The sequence below is a fragment of the Somniosus microcephalus genome, unplaced genomic scaffold (assembly GCF_052327205.1).
Source record: "Somniosus microcephalus isolate GS21.2 unplaced genomic scaffold, FLI_Smic_1.0 unresolved_chr9, whole genome shotgun sequence".
Classification (NCBI taxonomy): Eukaryota; Metazoa; Chordata; class Chondrichthyes; order Squaliformes; family Somniosidae; genus Somniosus; species Somniosus microcephalus.
Genome location: NW_028225187.1, coordinates 16,074,325 through 16,095,051, shown reverse-complemented (window position 1 = coordinate 16,095,051; position 20,727 = coordinate 16,074,325). Strand labels below are relative to the sequence as shown.

The 20,727-nt window shown below is 53.7% G+C and overlaps 1 protein-coding gene across 1 annotated transcript in view; it reads left to right on the top strand.

Annotated features, from left to right (window-relative positions):
• LOC147084821 (glucagon receptor-like) overlaps window positions 1-20,727 on the top strand; it is a 120,137-nt gene that overhangs the window by 72,264 nt on the left and 27,146 nt on the right. The window contains exons 8-13 of the mRNA XM_085979339.1: window positions 3,868-4,036; window positions 8,752-8,859; window positions 8,985-9,106; window positions 9,548-9,654; window positions 16,279-16,435; window positions 19,845-20,004. Of these exons, the coding sequence (XP_085835465.1) occupies window positions 3,868-4,036; window positions 8,752-8,859; window positions 8,985-9,106; window positions 9,548-9,654; window positions 16,279-16,435; window positions 19,845-20,004 (823 nt within the window). The remainder of the gene's footprint in view (window positions 1-3,867; window positions 4,037-8,751; window positions 8,860-8,984; window positions 9,107-9,547; window positions 9,655-16,278; window positions 16,436-19,844; window positions 20,005-20,727) is intronic.

Genomic DNA, 20,727 nt, shown 5'->3' with positions numbered 1-20,727 from the left:
TACACAGGAACAGGAGGAGGCCAATTCAGCCGCTCGACCCTGTTACACAGGAACAGGAGGAGGCCCATTCAGCCCCCTCGAGCCTGTTACACAGGAACAGGAGGAGGCCCATTCAGCCCCTCGAACCTGTTACACAGGAACAGGAGGAGGCCCATTCAGCCCCCTCGAGCCTGTTACACAGGAACAGGAGGAGGCCAATTCAGCCGCTCGACCCTGTTACACAGGAACAGGAGGAGGCCCATTCAGCCCCCTCGAGCCTGTTACACAGGAACAGGAGGAGGCCCATTCAGCCCCTCGAGCCTGTTACACAGGAACAGGAGGAGGCCCATTCAGCTCCCTCGAACCTGTTACACAGGAACAGGAGGAGGCCCATTCAGCTCCCTCGAGCCTGTTACACAGGAACAGGAGGAGGCCCATTCAGCCCCTCGAGCCTGTTACACAGGAACAGGAGGAGGCCCATTCAGCCCCTCGAGCCTGTTACATAAGAACAGGAGGAGACCCATTCAGCCCCCTCGAGCCTGTTACACAGGAACAGGAGGAGGCCCATTCAGCCCCTCGAGCCTGTTCCGACATTCAATGCGATCATGGGCTGATCTGCGATCTAACTCCATCTACCCGCCTTTGGCCCATATCCCTTAATACCTTTGGTTAACAAAAACCTATCAATCTCCGATTTCAAATTAACAATTGATCTAGCATCGATTGCCATTTGCGGAAGAGAGTTCCAAACTTCTACCACCCTTTGTGTGTAGAAGTGTTTCCTAATTTCACTCCTGAAAGGTCTGGCTCTAATTTTTAGACAATGCCCCCTAGTCCTAGAATCCCCAACCAGCGGAAATAATTTCTCGCTCTCTCTACCCTATCTGTTACCCCGTAATATCTTGAAAACTTGGATCAGATCGCCCCTTAACCTGCTAAATTCCAGGCAATACAACGCTAGTTTGTCTAATCTCTCCTCGCAACTTAACCCTTGGAGTCCGGGTATCATTCTGGTAAACCTACGCTGCACTCCCTCCAACTAGTGGTGTTCCGCAGGGGTCAGTGCTGGGACCCCAACTCTTTACAATCTATACTAACGATTTGGAGGAGGGGACCGAGTGCAACGTATCCAAGTTTGCCGACGATACAAAGATGGGAGGGAAAGCAGTGAGTGAGGAGGACATAAAAAACCTGCAAAAGGACATAGACAGGCTAAGTGAGTGGGCAGAGATTTGGCAGATGCAATATAATGTTGGAAAGTGTGAGGTTATGCACTTTGGCGGAAAAAATCAAAGAGCAAGTTATTATCTAAATGGAGAGAAACTGCAAAGTGCTACAGTACAAAGGGATCTGGGGGTCCTGGTGCATGAAACACAGAAGGTTAGTATGCAGGTACAGCAGGTGATCAGGAAGGCCAATGGAATCTTGGCTTTTATTGCAAGGGGGATGGAGTATAAAAACAGGGAAGTCTTGCTGCAGTTATACAGGGTATTGGTGAGGCCACACCTGGAATACTGCGTGCAGTTTTAGTTTCCATATTTAAGAAAAGATATACTTGCTCTCGAGGCGGTTCAGAGAAGGTTCACTCGGTTGATTCCGGAGATGAGGGGGTTGACGTATGAGGAAAGGTTGAGTAGGTTGGGACTCTACTCATTGGAGTTCAGAAGAATGAGAGGCGATCTTATCGAAACATATAAGATTGTGAGGGGGCTTGATCGGGTGGATGCGGGGAGGATGTTTCCACTGATGGGTGAGACTAGAACTAGGGGGCATAATCTCAGAATAAGGGGCTGCCCTTTCAAAACTGAGATGAGGAGAAACTTCTTCACTCAGAGGGTAGTAAATCTATGGAATTTGCTACCTCAGAGAGCTGTGGAAGCTGCGACATTAAATAAATTTAAAATGGAGATAGACAGTTTCCTAGCAGATAAGGGAATTAGGGGTTACGGGGAGAGGGCAGGGAAGTGGACGTGAGTCTAGGTTCGGATCAGCCATGATCCTATTGAATGGCGGAGCAGGCCCGAGGGGCCGTATGGCCTACTCCTGCTCCTACTTCTTATGTTCTTATGTTCTTATATCCTTCCTAAGGTGCGGTGCCCAGAACTGTGCACAGTACTCCAGGTGTGGTCTAACCAGGGTTTTGTACAGCTGCAGCATAACTTCTAACCCCCTTGTATTCTGGTCCACCAGAGATAAGGGCCAGCATCCCATTAACCTTTTGATTATTTTCTGTACCTGTTCATGACATTTTAATGATCTATATACCTGGACGCTCCAAGTCTCTTTGGACTTCCACAGTTTTTACCTTTTCACCCTTTAGAAAGTACCCTGTTCTATCCTGTTTAGGTCCAAAGTGGATGACCTCACATTTGCCAACATTCAAATCCATTTGCCGCCGTTTTGCCCATTCACTTAATCTAGTAGCATCTCTGTCAGCTGTGGATCAGTGGGTACTTCGCTCGCCTCTGAATCAAAAGGTTGTGGGTTCAAGTCCAAATCCAGAGACTCAAGCCCCATAATCCAGGCCCACACTCCCCGGTGCCAGTACTGAGGGAGTGCTGCACTGTCGGAGGTAGATGTATATACTCTAGGACTTGAGCACCATAATCCAGGCCCACACTCCCCGGTGCCAGTACTGAGGGAGTGCTGCACTGTCGGAGGTAGATGTATATACTCTAGGACTCGAGCCCCATAATCCAGGCCCACACTCCCCGGTGCCAGTACTGAGGGAGCGCTGCACTGTCGGAGGTAGATGTATATACTCTAGGACTCGAGCCCCATAATCCAGGCCCACACTCCCCGGTGCCAGTACTGAGGGAGCGCTGCACTGTCGGAGGTAGATGTATATACTCTAGGACTTGAGCCCCATAATCCAGGCCCACACTCCCCGGTGCCAGTACCGAGGGAGCGCTGCACTGTCGGAGGTAGATGTATATACTCTAGGACTCGAGCCCCATAATCCAGGCTCACACTCCCCAGTGCCAGTACTGAGGGAGCACTGCACTGTCGGAGGTAGATGTATATACTCTAGGACTCGAGCCCCATAATCCAGGCCCACACTCCCCAGTGCCAGTACTGAGGGAGCACTGCACTGTCGGAGGTAGATGTATGTACTCTCGGGCTTGAGACCCATAATCCAGGCCCACACTCCCCGGTGCCAGTACTGAGGGAGCGCTGTGCTGTCGGAGGTAGATGTATATACTCTAGGACTGGAGCTCCATAATCCAGGCCCACACTCCCCAGTGCCAGTACTGAGGGAGCGCTGCACTGTCGGAGGTAGATGTATATACTCTAGGACTGGAGCCCCATAATCCAGGCCCGCACTGCCCGGTGCCAGTACTGAGGGAGCGCTGCACTGTCGGAGGTAGATGTATATACACTAGGACTCGAGCCCCATAATCCAGGCCCACACTCCCCGGTGCCAGTACTGAGGGAGCGCTGCACTGTCGGAGGTAGATGTATATACTCTAGGACTCGAGCCCCATAATCCAGGCCCACACTCCCCGGTGCCAGTGCTGAGGGAGTGCTGCACTGTCGGAGGTGCCGTCTTTCAGATGAGACGTTAAACCGAGGCCCCTTCTGCTCTCTCAGGTGGACGTAAAAGCTCCCATGGCACTGTTTCGAAGAAGAGCAGGGGGTAGTTCTCCCCGGTGTCCTGGGCCCAATATTAATCCCTCAATCAACATCACTAAAACAGATGGTCTGGTCATTATCACATTGCTATTTGTGGGAGCTTGCTGTGCACAAATTGGCTGCTGCGTTTCCTACATTACAACAGTGACCACACTTCAAAAAGTACTTCATTGGCTGTGAAGCGCTTTGGGACATCCTGAGGTGGTGAAAGGGGCGGGAGAGACAGCTGGGGTGCAGGGTACTTCTCTGCGATAGGGGGGCGGTCTGGGTGGGGCAGTGGAGCCGATTGCTGGACCTTCATCCCCTACTGACCCTCTCTTTCCCAAGGTGGCCACAGCGAAGAGGCTGGAAGATACGGTGGAAGATTGGAAACTCTACAAGGAGGAATGCGATCTCAAAATAACCCAGGACCCACCATCGAAAGGTAGCTCGTCCACCAATCAGTGTGCACATATCTTCCTGAGGGAGAGGGACTGAGAGACACCAGTCAGTGTACAGATATCTCCCTGAGGGAGAGGGGGGACTGAGAGACACCAGTCAGTGTACAGATATCTCCCTGAGGGAGAGGGACTGAGAGACACCAGTCAGTGTACAGATATCTCCCTGAGGGAGAGGGGGGACTGAGAGACACCATTCAGTGTACAGATATCTCCCTGAGAGAGAGGGACTGAGAGACACCAGTCAGTGTACAGATATCTCCCTGTGAGAGAGGGACTGAGAGACACCATTCAGTGTACAGATATCTCCCTGAGAGAGAGGGACTGAGAGACACCAGTCAGTGTACAGATATCTCCCTGAGAGAGAGGGGACTGAGAGACACCAGTCAGTGTACAGATATCTCCCTGAGAGAGAGGGACTGAGAGACACCAGTCAGTATACAGATATCTCCCTGAGGGCGAGGGGACTGAGAGACACCAGTCAGTGTACAGATATCTCCCTGAGAGAGAGGGACTGAGAGACACCAGTCAGTGTACAGATATCTCCCTGAGGGCGAGGGGACTGAGAGACACCAGTCAGTGTACAGATATCTCCCTGAGAGAGAGGGACTGAGAGACACCAGTCAGTGTACAGATATCTCCCTGAGAGAGAGGGGACTGAGAGACACCAGTCAGTGTACAGATATCTCCCTGAGATAGAGGGACTGAGAGACACCATTCAGTGTACAGATATCTCCCTGAGAGAGAGGGACTGAGAGATACCAGTCAGTGTACAGATATCTCCCTGAGAGAGAGGGACTGAGAGACACCAGTCAGTGTACAGATATCTCCCTGAGAGAGAGGGACTGAGAGACACCAGTCAGTGTACAGGTCTCTCCCTGAGAGAGAGGGACTGAGAGACACCAGTCAGTGTACAGATATCTCCCTGAGAGAGAGAGGGGACTGAGAGACACCAGTCAGTGTACAGATATCTCCCTGAGGGAGAGGGACTGAGAGACACCAGTCAGTGTACAGATATCTCCCTGAGAGAGAGGGGACGGAGACACCAGTCAGTGTACAGATAACTCCCTGAGAGAGAGGGACTGAGAGACACCAGTCAGTGTACAGGTATCTCCCTGAGAGAGAGGGGACTGAGAGACACCAGTCAGTGTACAGATATCCCCCAGAGAGAGAGGGACTGAGAGACACCAGTCAGTGTACAGATATCTACCTGAGAGAGGGACTGAGAGACACCAGTCAGTGTACAGATATCTCCCTGAGAGAGGGGACTGAGAGACACCAGTCAGTGTACAGATATCTCCCTGAGAGAGAGGGGACTGAGAGACACCAGTCAGTGTACAGATATCTCCCTGAGAGAGAGGGGACTGAGAGACACCAGTCAGTGTACAGATATCTCCCTGAGAGAGAGGGGACTGAGAGACACCAGTCAGTGTACAGATATCTCCCTGAGAGAGAGGGGACTGAGAGACACCAGTCAGTGTACAGATATCACCCTGAGAGAGGGGACTGAGAGACACCAGTCAGTGTACAGATATCTCCCTGAGAGAGAGGGGACTGAGAGGCACCAGTCAGTGTACAGATATCACCCTGAGAGAGGGGACTGAGAGATACCAGTCAGTGTACAGATATCTCCCTGAGAGAGAGGGACTGAGAGACACCAGTCAGTGTACAGATATCTCCCTGAGAGAGAGGGACTGAGAGACACCAGTCAGTGTACAGATATCTCCCTGAGAGAGAGAGACTGAGAGACACCAGTCAGTGCACAGATATCTCCCTGAGAGAGAGGGGACTGAGAGACACCAGTCAGTGTACAGATATCTCCCTGAGAGAGAGGGACTGAGAGACACCAGTCAGTGTACAGATATCTCCCTGAGAGAGAGGGACTGAGAGACACCAGTCAGTGTACAGATATCTCCCTGAGAGAGAGAGACTGAGAGACACCAGTCAGTGCACAGATATCTCCCTGAGAGAGAGGGACTGAGAGACACCAGTCAGTGCACAGATATCTCACTGAGAGAGAGAGACTGAGAGACACCAGTCAGTGTACAGATATCTCCCTGAGAGAGAGGGACTGAGAGACACCAGTCAGTGTATAGATATCTCCCTGAGAGAGAGGGACTGAGAGACACCAGTCAGTGTATAGATATCTCCCTGAGGGAGAGGGGACTGAGAAACACCAGTCAGTGTACAGATATCTCCCTGAGAGAGAGGGACTGAGAGACACCAGTCAGTGTATAGATATCTCCCTGAGAGAGAGGGGACTGAGAGACACCAGTCAGTGTACAGATATCTCCCTGAGAGAGAGGGACTGAGAGACACCAGTCAGTGTACAGATATCTCCCTGAGAGAGAGGGACTGAGAGACACCAGTCAGTGTACAGATATCTCCCTGAGAGAGAGGGACTGAGAGACACCAGTCAATGTACAGATATCTCCCTGAGAGAGAGTGACTGAGAGACACCAGTCAGTGTACAGATATCTCCCACAGAGAGAGGGACTGAGAGACACCAGTCAGTGTACAGATATCTCCCTGAGAGAGAGTGACTGAGAGACACCAGTCAGTGTACAGATATCTCCCTGAGAGAGAGGGACTGAGAGACACCAGTCAGTGTACAGATATCTCCCTGAGAGAGAGGGACTGAGAGACACCAGTCAGTGCACAGATATCTCCCTGAGAGAGAGGGACTGAGAGACACCAGTCAGTGTACAGATATCTCCCTGAGAGAGAGGGACTGAGAGACACCAGTCAGTGCACAGATATCTCCCTGAGAGAGAGGGACTGAGAGACACCAGTCAGTGTACAGATATCTCCCTGAGAGAGAGGGACTGAGAGACACCAGTCAGTGTACAGATATCTCCCTGAGAGAGAGGGACTGAGAGACACCAGTCAGTGCACAGATATCTTCCTGCGGGAGAGGGACTGAGAGACACCAGTCAGTGTACAGATATCTTCCTGAGGGAGCGGGACTGAGAGACACCAGTCAGTGTACAGATATCACCCTGAGAGAGAGGGACTGAGAGACACCAGTCAGTGTACAGATATCTCCCTGAGAGAGAGGGACTGAGAGACACCAGTCAGTGTACAGATATCTCCCTCAGAGAGATGGACTGAGACACTACAGTCAGTGTACAGATATCTCCCTGAGGGAGAGGGGACTGAGAGACACCAGTCAGTGTACAGATATCTCCCTGAGAGAGAGGACTGAGACACCAGTTAGTCTACAGATATCTCCCTGAGGGAGACGGACTGAGAGACATCAGTCCGTGTACAGATATCTCCCTGAGATAGAGGGACTGAGAGACACCAGTCAGTGTACAGATATCTCCCTGAGAGAGAGGACTGAGACACCAGTCAGTCTACAGATATCTCCCTGAGGGAGAGGGACTGAGAGACATCAGTCCGTGTACAGATATCTCCCTGAGATAGAGGGACTGAGAGACACCAGTCAGTGTACAGATATCTCCCTGAGAGAGAGGACTGAGACACCAGTCAGTCTACAGATATCTCCCTGAGGGAGAGGGACTGAGAGACATCAGTCCGTGTACAGATATCTCCCTGAGATAGAGGGACTGAGAGACACCAGTCAGTGTACAGATATCTTCCTGAGGGAGAGGGACTGAGAGACACCAGTCAGTGTACAGATATCTCCCTGAGGGAGAGGGACTGAGAGACACCAGTCAGTGTACAGATATCACCCTGAGAGAGAGGGACTGAGAGTCACCAGTCATTGTACAGATATCTTCCTGAGGGAGAGGGGACTGAGAGACACCAGTCAGTGTACAGATATCTTCCTGAGGGAGAGGGGACTGAGAGACACCAGTCAGTGTACAGATATCTCTCTGAGAGAGAGGGACTGAGAGACACCAGTCAGTGTACAGATATCTCCCAGAGAGAGAGGGACTGAGAGACACCAGTCAGTGTACACATATCTTCCTGAGGGAGAGGGACTGAGAGACACCAGTCAGTGTACAGATATCTCCCTGAGAGAGAGGGGACTGAGAGACACCAGTCAGTGTACAGATATCTCCCTGAGAGTGAGGGGACTGAGAGACACCAGTCAGTGTACAGATATCTCCCTGAGAGAGAGGGGACTGAGAGACACCAGTCAGTGTTCAGATATCTCCCTGAGAGAGAGGGGACTGAGAGACACCAGTCAGTGTACAGATATCTCCCTGAGAGAGGGACTGAGAGACACCAGTCAGTGTACAGATATCTCCCTGAGAGAGAGGGGACTGAGAGACACCAGTCAGTGCACAGATATCTCCCTGAGAGAGAGGGGACTGAGAGACACCAGTCAGTGTACAGATATCTCCCTGAGAGAGAGGGACTGAGAAACACCAGTCAGTGTACAGATATCTCCCTGAGAAAGAGGGACTGAGAGACACCAGTCAGTGTACAGATATCTCCCTGAGAGAGAGGGACTGAGAGACACCAGTCAGTGTACAGATATCTCCCTGAGAGAGAGGGACTGAGAGACATCAGTCAGTGTACAGATATCTCCCTGAGAGAGAGGGACTGAGAAACACCAGTCAGTGTACAGATATCTCCCTGAGAGAGAGGGACTGAGAGACATCAGTCAGTGTACAGGTATCTCCCTGAGAAAGCAGGGACTGAGAGACAGCACTCAGTGGGTTGAAAATAAGGCTCCATTCTCTTGAAGAAACTGTTCTAAATTGGACTTTGGTTGAATGCTTTCCTGCAGAATTGGTTTGCAATCGAACATTCGACTCTTATGCTTGCTGGCCAGATGTGCGGCCGAATGCAACGGTTCGTGTACGTTGTCCCTGGTATCTCCCGTGGTTCGAGACAGGTCAGTTTTCCATCTCTAGACTATCTCCGCTCCCCCCCTCCGCCACACCCGATGGCACTGAGCCCTCGCCTGTCACCCGCTGACCTCTCTCTCTCTCTCGCCCCCACCACCCATGCCCCTCGCAGTTCGGCAACGCTTCGCTCTGAGGAGGTGCGGCCCGGATGGACGCTGGGTCAAGGATAACTTGAGCCAGCCTTGGAGAGATCTGACCGCCTGCGGGTTCGACCAGGAACATCTGCTGCTGCAGGTAAGGAACGGCCATTACCAGCTTAGGTTCAGTGGCATTGGGGTCTCCATCAGGGACCCCTTTTAAAGAGGGAGTCTCTCTCCATCAGGGACCCCTTTTAAAGAGGGAGTCTCTCCATCAGGGACCCCTTTTAAAGAGGGAGTCTCTCCATCAGGGACCCCTTTTAAAGAGGGAGTCTCTCTCCATCAGGGACCCCTTTTAAAGAGGGAGTCTCTCCATCAGGGACCCCTTTTAAAGAGGGAGTCTCTCCATCAGGGACCCCTTTTTTATGGTCTTATTAACCTGCCTCGCTGGTTAACTTGTGAATCTGTACCTCTAGATCTTTCTCTGCACCTTCTCCGCTGCCTCTATGTCCTTCAAAGCGATGGGTTGGGTGCGGAGGGGGTGCTGGGAGGTCCTGCACTATCATCAGGCGGTCGGTGACATTCTCGTTCTTTGCAGGAGCAGGCCGGGCGGATCCTGAATCGATTCCGGGTGATGTACACCGTCGGATACTCGCTGTCCCTCGCGGCTCTGGTCCTGGCCTTCGCCATCCTGTTGGCTTTCAGGTAAAAGAACTCACATTTCTCCCGCGCCTTTCACAACCTCAGGTCGTTCCAAAGCGCTTCACAGCCAATCAGCTACTTTTGGAAGTGTGGTCGCTGTTGTAATGTAGAAAACGCGGCAGCCGATTTACGCACAGCAAGATCCCACAGACAGCAATGTGATAACGGCCAGATCATATGTTTTAGTGATGTTGGTTGAAGGATAAACATTGGCCCCAGGACTCCCCCCAGCTCTTCATCGACATAGTGCCATGGGATCTTTTACGTCCACCTGAGAGAGCAGACGGGGCCTCGGTTTAACGTCACACCCTGAAAGACGGTACCTCCGACAGTGCAGTACTGGCACCGGGGAGTGTGGGCCTGGATTATGGAGCTCGAGTCCTAGAGTATATACATCTACCTCCGACAGTGCAGCGCTCCCTCAGTACTGGCACCGGGGAGTGTGGGCCTGGATTATGGGGCTCGAGTCCTAGAGTATATACATCTACCTCCGACAGTGCAGCGCTCCCTCAGTACTGGCACCGGGGAGTGTGGGCCTGGATTATGGGGCTCGAGTCCTAGAGTATATACATCTACCTCTGACAGTGCAGCGTTACCTCAGTACTGGCACCGGGGAGTGTGGGCCTGGATTATGGAGCTCGAGTCCCAGAGTATATACATCTACCTCCGACAGTGCAGCGCTCCCTCAGTACTGGCGCCGGGCAGTGTGGGCCTGGATTATGGGGCTCGAGTCCTAGAGTATATACATCTACCTCCGACAGTGCAGCGCTCCCTCAGTACTGGCGCCGGGCAGTGTGGGCCTGGATTATGGGGCTCGAGTCCAAGAGTATATACATCTACCTCCGACAGTGCAGTGCTCCCTCAGTACAGGCGCCGGGGAGTGTGGGCCTGGATTATGGTGCTCGAGTCCTAGAGTATATACATCTACCTCCGACAGTGCAGCACTCCCTCAGTACTGGCACCGGGGAGTGTGGGCCTGGATTATGGGGCTCAAGTCCTAGAGTATATAAATCTACCTCCGACAGTGCAGCGCTCCCTCAGTACTGGCACCGGGGAGTGTGGGCCTGGATTATGGGGCTCGAGTCCTAGAGTATATACATCTACCTCCGACAGTGCAGCGCTCCCTCAGTACTGGCACCGGGGAGTGTGGGCCTGGATTATGGGGCTCCAGTCCTAGAGTATATACATCTACCTCCGACAGTGCAGCGCTCCCTCAGTACTGGCACCGGGGAGTGTGGGCCTGGATTATGGGGCTCAAGTCCTAGAGCATATACATCTACCTCCGACAGTGCAGCGCTCCCTCAGTACTGGCACCGGGGAGTGTGGGCCTGGATTATGGGGCTCAAGTCCTAGAGTATATACATCTACCTCCGACAGTGCAGCGCTCCCTCAGTACTGGCACCGGGGAGTGTGGCCCTGGATTATGGGGCTCGAGTCCTAGAGTATATACATCTACCTCCAACAGTGCAGCGCTCCCTCAGTACTGGCACCGGGGAGTGTGGGCCTGGATTATGGGGCTCGAGTCCTAGAGTATATACATCTACCTCCGACAGTGCAGCGCTCCCTCAGTACTGGCACCGGGGAGTGTGGGCCTGGATTATGGAGCTCGAGTCCTGGAGTATATACATCTACCTCCGACAGTGCAGCGCTCCCTCAGTACTGGCACCGGGGAGTGTGGCCCTGGATTATGGGGCTCGAGTCCTAGAGTATATACATCTACCTCCGACAGTGCAGCTCTCCCTCAGTACTGGCACCGGGGAGTGTCAGCCTAGATTATGGGGCTCAAGTCCTAGAGTATATACATCTACCTCTGACAGTGCAGCGCTCCCTCAGTACTGGCACCGGGCAGTGTGGGCCTGGATAATGGGGCTCGAGTCCTAGCGTATATACACCTACCTCCGACAGGGCAGCGCTCCCTCAGTACTGGCACCGGGGAGTGTGGGCCTGGATTATGGGGCTCGAGTCCTAGAGTATATACATCTACCTCCGACAGTGCAGCGCTCCCTCAGTACTGGCACCGGGGAGTGTGGGCCTGGATTATGGGGCTCAAGCCCTAGAGTATATGCATCTACCTCCGACAGTGCAGTGCTCCCTCAGTCCTGGCACCGGGGAATGTGGGCCTGGATTATGGAGCTCGAGTCCAAGAGTATATATATCTACCTCCGACAGTGCGGCGCTCCTTCAGTACTGGCACCAGGGAGTGTGGGCCTGGATTATGGGGCTCGAGTCCTAGAGTGTATACATCTACCTCCGACAGTGCAGCGCTCCCTCAGTACTGGCACCGGGGAGTGTGGGCCTGTATTATGGAGCTCGAGTCCTAGAGTATATACATCTACCTCCGACAGTGCAGCGCTCCCTCAGTACTGGCACCGGGGAGTGTGGGCCTGGATTATGGGGCTCGAGTCCTAGAGTATATACATCTACCTCCGACAGTGCAGCGCTCCCTCAGTACTGGCACCGGGGAGTGTGGGCCTGGATTATGGAGCTCGAGTCCTAGAGTATATACATCTACCTCCGACAGTGCAGCGCTCCCTCAGTACTGGCACCGGGGAGTGTGGGCCTGGATTATGGGGCTCGAGTCCTAGAGTATATACATCTACCTCCGACAGTGCAGCGTTACCTCAGTACTGGCACCGGGGAGTGTGGGCCTGGATTATGGGGCTCGAGTCCTAGAGTATATACATCTACCTCCGACAGTGCAGCGCTCCCTCATTACTGGCACCAGGGAGTGTGGGCCTGGATTATGGGGCTCGAGTCCTAGAGTATATACATCTACCTCCGACAGTGCAGCGCTCCTTCAGTACCGGCACCGGGGAGTGTGGGCCTGGATTATGGGGCTCGAGTCCTAGAGTATATACATCTACCTCCGACAGTGCAGCGCTCCCTCAGTACTGGCACCGGGGAGTGTGGGCCTGGATTATGGAGCTCGAGTCCTAGAGTATATACATCTACCTCCGACAGTGCAGCGCTCCCTCAGTACTGGCATCGGGCAGTGTGGGCCTGGATTATGGGGCTCGAGTCCTAGAGTATATACATCTACCTCCGACAGTGCAGCGCTCCCTCAGTACTGGCACCGGGGAGTGTGGGCCTGGATTATGGGGCTCGAGTCCGAGAGTATATACATCTACCTCCGACAGTGCAGCGCTCCCTCAGTACTGGCACCGGGGAGTGTGGGCCTGGATTATGCAGCTCGAGTCCTAGAGTATATACATCTACCTCCGACAGTGCAGCGCTCCCTCAGTACTGGCACCAGGGAGTGTGGGCCTGGATTATGGAGCTCAAGTCCTGTATATACATCTACCTCTGACAGTGCTGCGCTCCCTCAGTACTGGCACCGGGGAGTGTGGGCCTGGATTAAGGAGCTCAGATCCTAGAGCATGTACATCTACCTCTGACAGTGCAGCACTCCCTCAGTACTGGCACCGGGGAGTGTGGGCCTGGATTATGGGGCTAGAGCCCTAGAGTATATACATCTACCTCTGACAGTGCAGCGCTCCTTCAGTACTGGCACCGGGGAGTGTGGGCCTGGATTATGGAGCTCGAGTCCTAGAGTATATACATCTACCTCCGACAGTGCAGCACTCCCTCATTACTGGCACCGGGGAGTGTGAGCCTGGATTATGGGGCTCGAGTCCTAGAGTATATACATCTACCTTTGACAGTGCAGCGGTCCCTCAGTACTGGCACCGGGGAGTGTGGGCTTCGATTATGGGACTCAAGTCCGAGAGTATATGCATCTACCTCCGACAGTGCAGCGCTCCCTCAGTACTGACAGCAGGGAGTGTGGGCCTGGATTATGGAGCTCAAGTCCTGTATATACATCTACCTCTGACAGTGCAGCTCTCCCTCAGTACTGGCACCGGGGAGTGTGGGCCTGGATTATGGGGCTCGATTCCTCGAGTATATACATCTACTTCCGACAGTGCAGCGCTCCCTCAGTACTGGCACCGGGGAGTGTGGGCCTGGATTATGGAGCTCAGGTCCTAGAGTATATACATCTACCTCCGACAGTGCAGCGCTCCCTCAGTACTGGCACCGGGGAGTGTGGGCCTGGATTATGGGGATCGAGTCCTAGAGTATATACATCTACCTCCGACAATGCAGCGCTCCCTCAGTACTGGCACCGGGGAGTGTGGGCCTGGATTATGGAGCTCAGGTCCTAGAGTATATACATCTACCTCCGACAGTGCAGCGCTCCCTCAGTACTGGCACCGGGGAGTGTGGGCCTGGATTATGGGGCTCGAGTCCTAGAGTATATGCATCTACCTCCGACAGTGCAGCGCTCCCTCAGTACTGGCACCGGGGAGTGTGGGCCTGGATTATGGGGCTCGAGTCCGAGAGTATATACATCGACCTCCAACAGTGCAGCGCTCCCTCAGTACTAGCACCGGGGAGTGTGGGCCTGGATTATGGGGCTCGAGTCCTAGAGTATGTACATCTACCTCCAACAGTGCAGCGCTCCCTCAGTACTTGCACCGGGGAGTGTGCGCCTGGATTATGGAGCTCGAGTCCGAGAGTATATACATCTACCTCCGACAGTGCAGCGCTCCCTCAGTACTGGCACCGCGGACTGTGGGCCTGGATTATGGAGCTCAAGTCCTAGAGTATATACATCTACCTCCGACAGCGCAGCGCTCCCTCAGTACTGGCACCGGGGAGTGTGGGCCTGGATTATGGGGCTCGAGTCCTAGAGTATATACATCTACCTCCGACAGTGCAGCGCTCCCTCAGTACTGGCACCGGGGAGTGTGGGCCTGGATTATGGAGCTCAAGTCCTAGAGTATATACAGCTACCTCCAACAGTGCAGCGCTCCCTCAGTACTGGCACCAGGGAGTGTGGGCCTGGATTATGGAGCTCAAGTCCTGTATATACATCTACCTCTGACAGTGCTGCGCTCCCTCAGTACTGGCACCGGGGAGTGTGGGCCTGGATTAAGGAGCTCAGGTCCTTGAGTATGTACATCTACCTCGGACAGTGCAGCACTCCCTCAGTACTGGCACCGGGGAGTGTGGGCCTGGATTATGGGGCTAGAGTCCTAGAGTATATACATCTACCTCTGACAGTGCAGCGCTCCTTCAGTACTGGCACCGGGGAGCGTGGGCCTGGATTATGGAGCTCGAGTCCTCGAGTTTATACATCTACCTCCGACAGTGCAGCACTCCCTCAGTACTGGCACCGGGGAGTGTGGGCCTGGATTATGGGGCTCGAGTCCTAGAGTATATACATCTACCTTTGACAGTGCAGCGGTCCCTCAGTACTGGCACCGGGGAGTGTGGGCCTCGATTATGGGACTCAAGTCCTAGAGTACATGCATCTACCTCCGACAGTGCAGCGCTCCATCAGTACTGGCACCAGGGAGTGTGGGCCTGGATTATGGAGCTCAAGTCCTGTATATACATCTACCTCTGACAGTGCAGCTCTCCCTCAGTACTGGCACCGGGGAGTGTCAGCCTAGATTATGGGGCTCAAGTCCTAGAGTATATACATCTAACTCTGACAGTGCAGCGCTCCCTCAGTACTGGCACCGGGCAGTGTGGGCCTGGATAATGGGGCTCGAGTCCTAGCGTATATACATCTACCTCCGACAGGGCAGCGCTCCCTCAGTACTGGCACCGGGGAGTGTGGGCCTGGATTATGGGGCTCGAGTCCTAGAGTATATACACCTACCTCCGACAGTGCAGCGCTCCCTCAGTACTGGCACCGGGGAGTGTGGGCCTGGATTATGGGGCTCAAGCCCCAGAGTATATGCATCTACCTCCGACAGTGCAGCGCTCCATCAGTACTGGCACCAGGGAGTGTGGGCCTGGATTATGGAGCTCAAGTGCTGTATATACATCTACCTCCGACAGTGCAGCGCTCCCTCAGTCCTGGCAGCGGGGAGTGTGGGCCTGGATTATGGGGCTCGAGCCCTAGAGTATATACATCTACCTCCGACAGTGCAGCGCTCCCTCAATACTGGCACCGGGGAGTGTGGGCCTGGATTATGGAGCTCAGGTCCTAGAGTATATACATCTACCTCCGACAGTGCAGCACTCCCTCAGTACTGGCACCAGGGAGTGTGGGCCTGGATTATGGGGCTCGAGTCCTAGAGTATATACATCTACCTCCGACAGTGCAGCGCTCCCTCAGTACTGGCACCGGGGAGTGTGGGCCTGGATAATGGGGCTCGAGTCCTAGAGTATATACATCTACCTCCTACAGTGCAGCACTCCCTCAGTACTGGCACCGGGGAGTGTGGGCCTGGATTATGGGGCTCGAGTCCCAGAGTATATACATCTACCTCCAACAGTGCAGCGCTCCCTCAGTACTGGCACCGGGGAGTGTGGGCCTGGATTATGGGGCTCGAGTCCTAGAGTATATACATCTACCTCCGACAGTGCAGCGCTCCCTCAGTACTGGCACCGGGGAGTGTGGGCCTGGATTATGGGGCTCGAGTCCTAGAGTATATACATCTACCTCCGACAGTGCAGCACTCCCTCAGTACTGGCACCGGGGTGTGTGGGCCTGGATTATGGGGCTCGAGTCCTAGAGTATATACATCTACCTCCGACAGTGCAGCGCTCCCTCAGTACTAGCACCGGGGAGTGTGCGCCTGGATTATGTACTGATGCTCTCTCTCTTCCCAGGAAGCTGCGCTGCACTCGGAACCACATCCACCTGAATCTCTTCGCCTCGTTCATCCTGCGCGCGGCCTCCATTCTGGCCCGGGACGCTCTGCTGCGCGCTCGCTACAGCCGAGAGATCCATGACCAGGGAGATCTGATGGTGCTTCTGAGTGACCGGGTGAGTCTGACCAGTAACATAACCACTGAGCCACCGTTCCCGGTCCGGCAATGCCTTGATTTTAAAATTCTCATCCTCCTGTTCAAATCCCTCCATGGCCCCTCGCTCCCTCCCTATCTCTGTAACCTCCTCCAGCCCTACAATTCTCATCCTCCTGTTCAAATCCCTCCATGGCCCCTCGCTCCCTCCCTATCTCTGTAACCTCCTCCAGCCCTACAATTCTCATCCTCCTGTTCAAATCCCTCCATGGCCCCTCGCCCCCTCCCTATCTCTGTAACCTCCTCCAGCCCTACAATTCTCATCCTCCTGTTCAAATCCCTCCATGGCCCTCGCCCCCTCCCTATCTCTGTAACCTCCTCCAGCCCTACAATTCTCATCCTCCTGTTCAAATCCCTCCATGGCCCCTCACCCCCTCCCTATCTCTGTAACCTCCTCCAGCCCCTCCAATTCTCATCCTCCTGTTCAAATCCCTCCATGGCCCTCGCCCCCTCCCTACCTCTGTAACCTCCTCCAGCCCTACAATTCTCATCCTCCTGTTCAAATCCCTCCATGGCCCCTCGCCCCCTCCCTATCTCTGTAACCTCTTCCAGCCCCACAATTCTCATCCTCCTTTTCAAACCCCTCCATGGCCCTCGCCCCCTCCCTATCTCTGTAACCTTCTCCAGCCCCTACACCCCTCCCTATCTCTGTAACCTCCTCCAGCCCCTACAACCCTCCGAGATCTCTGCGCTCCTCCAATTCCGACCTCTTGCGCATCCCCGATTTCCATCGCTCCACCATTGGCGGCCGTGCCTTCAGCTGCCTGGGGCCCTGAGCTCTGGAATTCCCTCCCTAAACCTCTCCGCCTCTCTCTCCTCCTTTAAGACGTTCCTTAAAACCGACCTCTTTGATCCAGCTTTTGGTCGCCTGTCCTAATATATCCTCATGTGGCTCAGTCGCAAGCCTGCGTATGATTAAGGCTCCCGTGAAGCGTCTTGGGACGTTTTGCTATGTTGCTGGGAGCGGCAGTTCGGCCTGTAAGACTGTTGGGACTTGTAGACCGCTGCCCCTCTCCTGACGCGCTGACTGACATGAATCTTGTCATTGATGTGGAAATGACTTATGAAATAATACTGGGCGGCCTGCTGGTGGCGCTGTCCAGGGAGAGTATAAATACTCGGGCATGGGCCCAGCTTGCTCAGGACATTCTTTAACACAAACTAGTGAAGAACGCAGCTAGACCTCCATGTTCAAAAACAGTTGATTAAAGCTTTGTTTAACGATCTGGTCATTTTCACATTGCAGTTTGTGGGAGCTTGCTGTGCACAAATTGGCTGCTGTGTTTCCTACATTACAACAGTGACCACACTTGGCTGTAAAGCGCTTTGGGACGTCTGGTGGATGTGTAAGGCGCAATAGAAATGCAAGTCTAAAGTTATAAACTTATAAAATTCTAACAGGACTGGACAGACTAGATGCAGGAAGGATGTTCCCGATGGCGGGGGAGTCCAGAACCAGGGGTCACAGTCTAAGGATAAGGGGTAAGCCTTTTAGGACAGAAATGAGGAGGAATTTCTTCACCCAGAGAGTGGTGAACCTGTGGAATTCTCTACCACAGAAGGCAGTGGAGGACAATTCATTAAATATATTCAAGAAGGAGTTGGATATATTTCTTAAGGCTAAAGGGATCAAGGGATATGGGGAGAAGGCAGGGACAGGGTACTGAATTTGGATGATCAGCCATGATCTCATTGAATGGCGGAGCAGGCTCGAGGGGCCGAATGGCCAACTCCTGCTCCTATCTTCTATGTTTCTAAGTCTTTCTTTCCATTCGGCCCCTCGAGCCTGCTCCACCATTCAGTAAGATCATGGCTGATATTCGACCTCAACTCCACTTTCTCCACCCGATCTCCATATCCCTCGATTCCCCGAGAGTACAAAAATCTATCGATCTCGGCCTTGAATATACTCAACGACTGAGCCTCCACAGCCCTCTGGGGCAGAGAATTCCAAAGATTCACCGCCCTCTGAGTGAAGAAATTCCTCCTCATCTCAGTCCTCAATGGCCGACCCCTTATCCTTAGGATGAGAATTGTAGGGGCTGGAGGAGGTTAGAGAGATAGGGAGGGGGCGAGGGCCATGGAGGGATTTGAACAGGAGGATGAGAATTGTAGGGGCTGGAGGAGGTTAGAGAGATAGGGAGGGGGCGAGGGCCATGGAGGGATTTGAACAGGAGGATGAGAATTGTAGGGCTGGAGGAGGTTACAGAGATAGGGAGGGGGTGAGGGGCCATGGAGGGATTTGAACAGGAGGATGAGAATTGTAGGGGCTGGAGGAGGTTAGAGAGATAGGGAGGGGGCGAGGGCCATGGAGGGATTTGAACAGGAGGATGAGAATTGTAGGGGCTGGAGGAGGTTACAGAGATAGGGAGGGGGCGAGGGGCCATGGAGGGATTTGAACAGGAGGATGAGAATTGTAGGGCTGGAGGAGGTTACAGAGATAGGGAGGGGGTGAGGGCCATGGAGGGATTTGAACAGGAGGATGAGAATTGTAGGGCTGGAGGAGGTTACAGAGATAGGGAGGGGGCGAGGGCCATGGAGGGATTTGAACAGGAGGATGAGAATTGTAGGGGCTGGAGGAGGTTACAGAGATAGGGAGGGGGCGAGGGGCCATGGAGGGATTTGAACAGGAGGATGAGAATTGTAGGGCTGGAGGAGGTTAGAGAGATAGGGAGGGGGCGAGGGCCATGGAGGGATTTGAACAGGAGGATGAGAATTGTAGGGCTGGAGGAGGTTACAGAGATAGGGAGGGGGCGAGGGCCATGGAGGGATTTGAACAGGAGGATGAGAATTGTAGGGGCTGGAGGAGGTTACAGAGATAGGGAGGGGGTGAGGGGCCATGGAGGGATTTGAACAGGAGGATGAGAATTGTAGGGCTGGAGGAGGTTAGAGAGATAGGGAGGGGGCGAGGGGCCATGGAGGGATTTGAACAGGAGGATGAGAATTGTAGGGGCTGGAGGAGGTTCCAGAGATAGGGAGGGGGCGAGGGCCATGGAGGGATTTGAACAGGAGGATGAGAATTGTAGGGGCTGGAGGAGGTTACAGAGATAGGGAGGGGGCGAGGGCCATGGAGGGTGACATGAATCTTGCCATTCATGTCATGTGGAAATGACTTATGAAATAATACTGGGCGGCCTGCGGGTGGCGCTGTCCAGGGAGAGTATAAATACTCGGGCATGGGGCCCAGCTTGCGCAGGACATTCTTTAACAGGGACTAGTGAAGGACACAACTGGACCTCCATGTTGTAAAACAGTTGATTAAAGCTTTGTTTAACGCTTAGACCAAGTGCCTAGTAATTTTCTTACGTCACTGACCCATGTGTTGTTCTCTCTATCTCTCTCGCTCTCTCCGCCATCGATGGCCTGAGCAGGCTGCCGCTGGCTGTCGTGCCGCCCAGGTCTTGACGCAGTACTGTGTCGGTGCCAATTACTACTGGCTGCTGGTGGAGGGCGTGTACCTCCACAACCTCCTGGTCCTGATGGTGTTCTCCGAAAAGACCTACTACCCTGTTTACATGGCCGTCGGATGGGGTGAGTGTTCTGCGGCGGGACTTGCTCAAGTCTCGTTCCATCAGCCTGGCAGAATCCACGTCAGATTGACTTCGTTTTCATTTGATCGCGGGATGTGGGCCGGCATTTATTGTCCATCCCTAGTTGCCCCTTGAGAAGGTGGTGGTGACCCGCCTCCTTGAACCGCTGCAGTCCCGTGTGGTGAAGGTGCTCCCACAGTGCTGTTAGGGAGGGAGTTCCAGGATTTGGACCCAGCGACGATGAAGGAACGGCCGATATATTTCTAAGTCAGGATGGTGTGTGACACAGTGGGGAACTTGGAGGTGGTGGTGTTCCCGTGCGCCTGCTGCCCTTGTCCTTCTAGGTGGAAGAGGTCGCGGGTTTGGGAGGTGCTGCCGAAGAAGCCTTGGCGAGTTGCTGCAGTGCATCTTGTAGATGGTACACACTGCAGCCACGGTGCGCCGGCGGTGGAGGGAGTGAATGTTTAAGCTGGTGGATGGTGTGCCAATCAAGCGGGGCTGCTTTGTCCTGGATGGTGTCGAGCTTCTTGAGTGTTGTTGGAGCTGCACTCATCCAGGCAAAGTGGAGAGTATTCCATCACACTCCTTACTTGTGCCTTGTAGATGGTGGAAAGGCTTTGGGGAGTCAGGAGGTGAGACACTCACCGCAGAATACCCAGTCTCTGACCCACTCTTGTTGCCACAGTATTTATGTGGCTGGCCCAGTTAAGTTTCTGCTCAATGG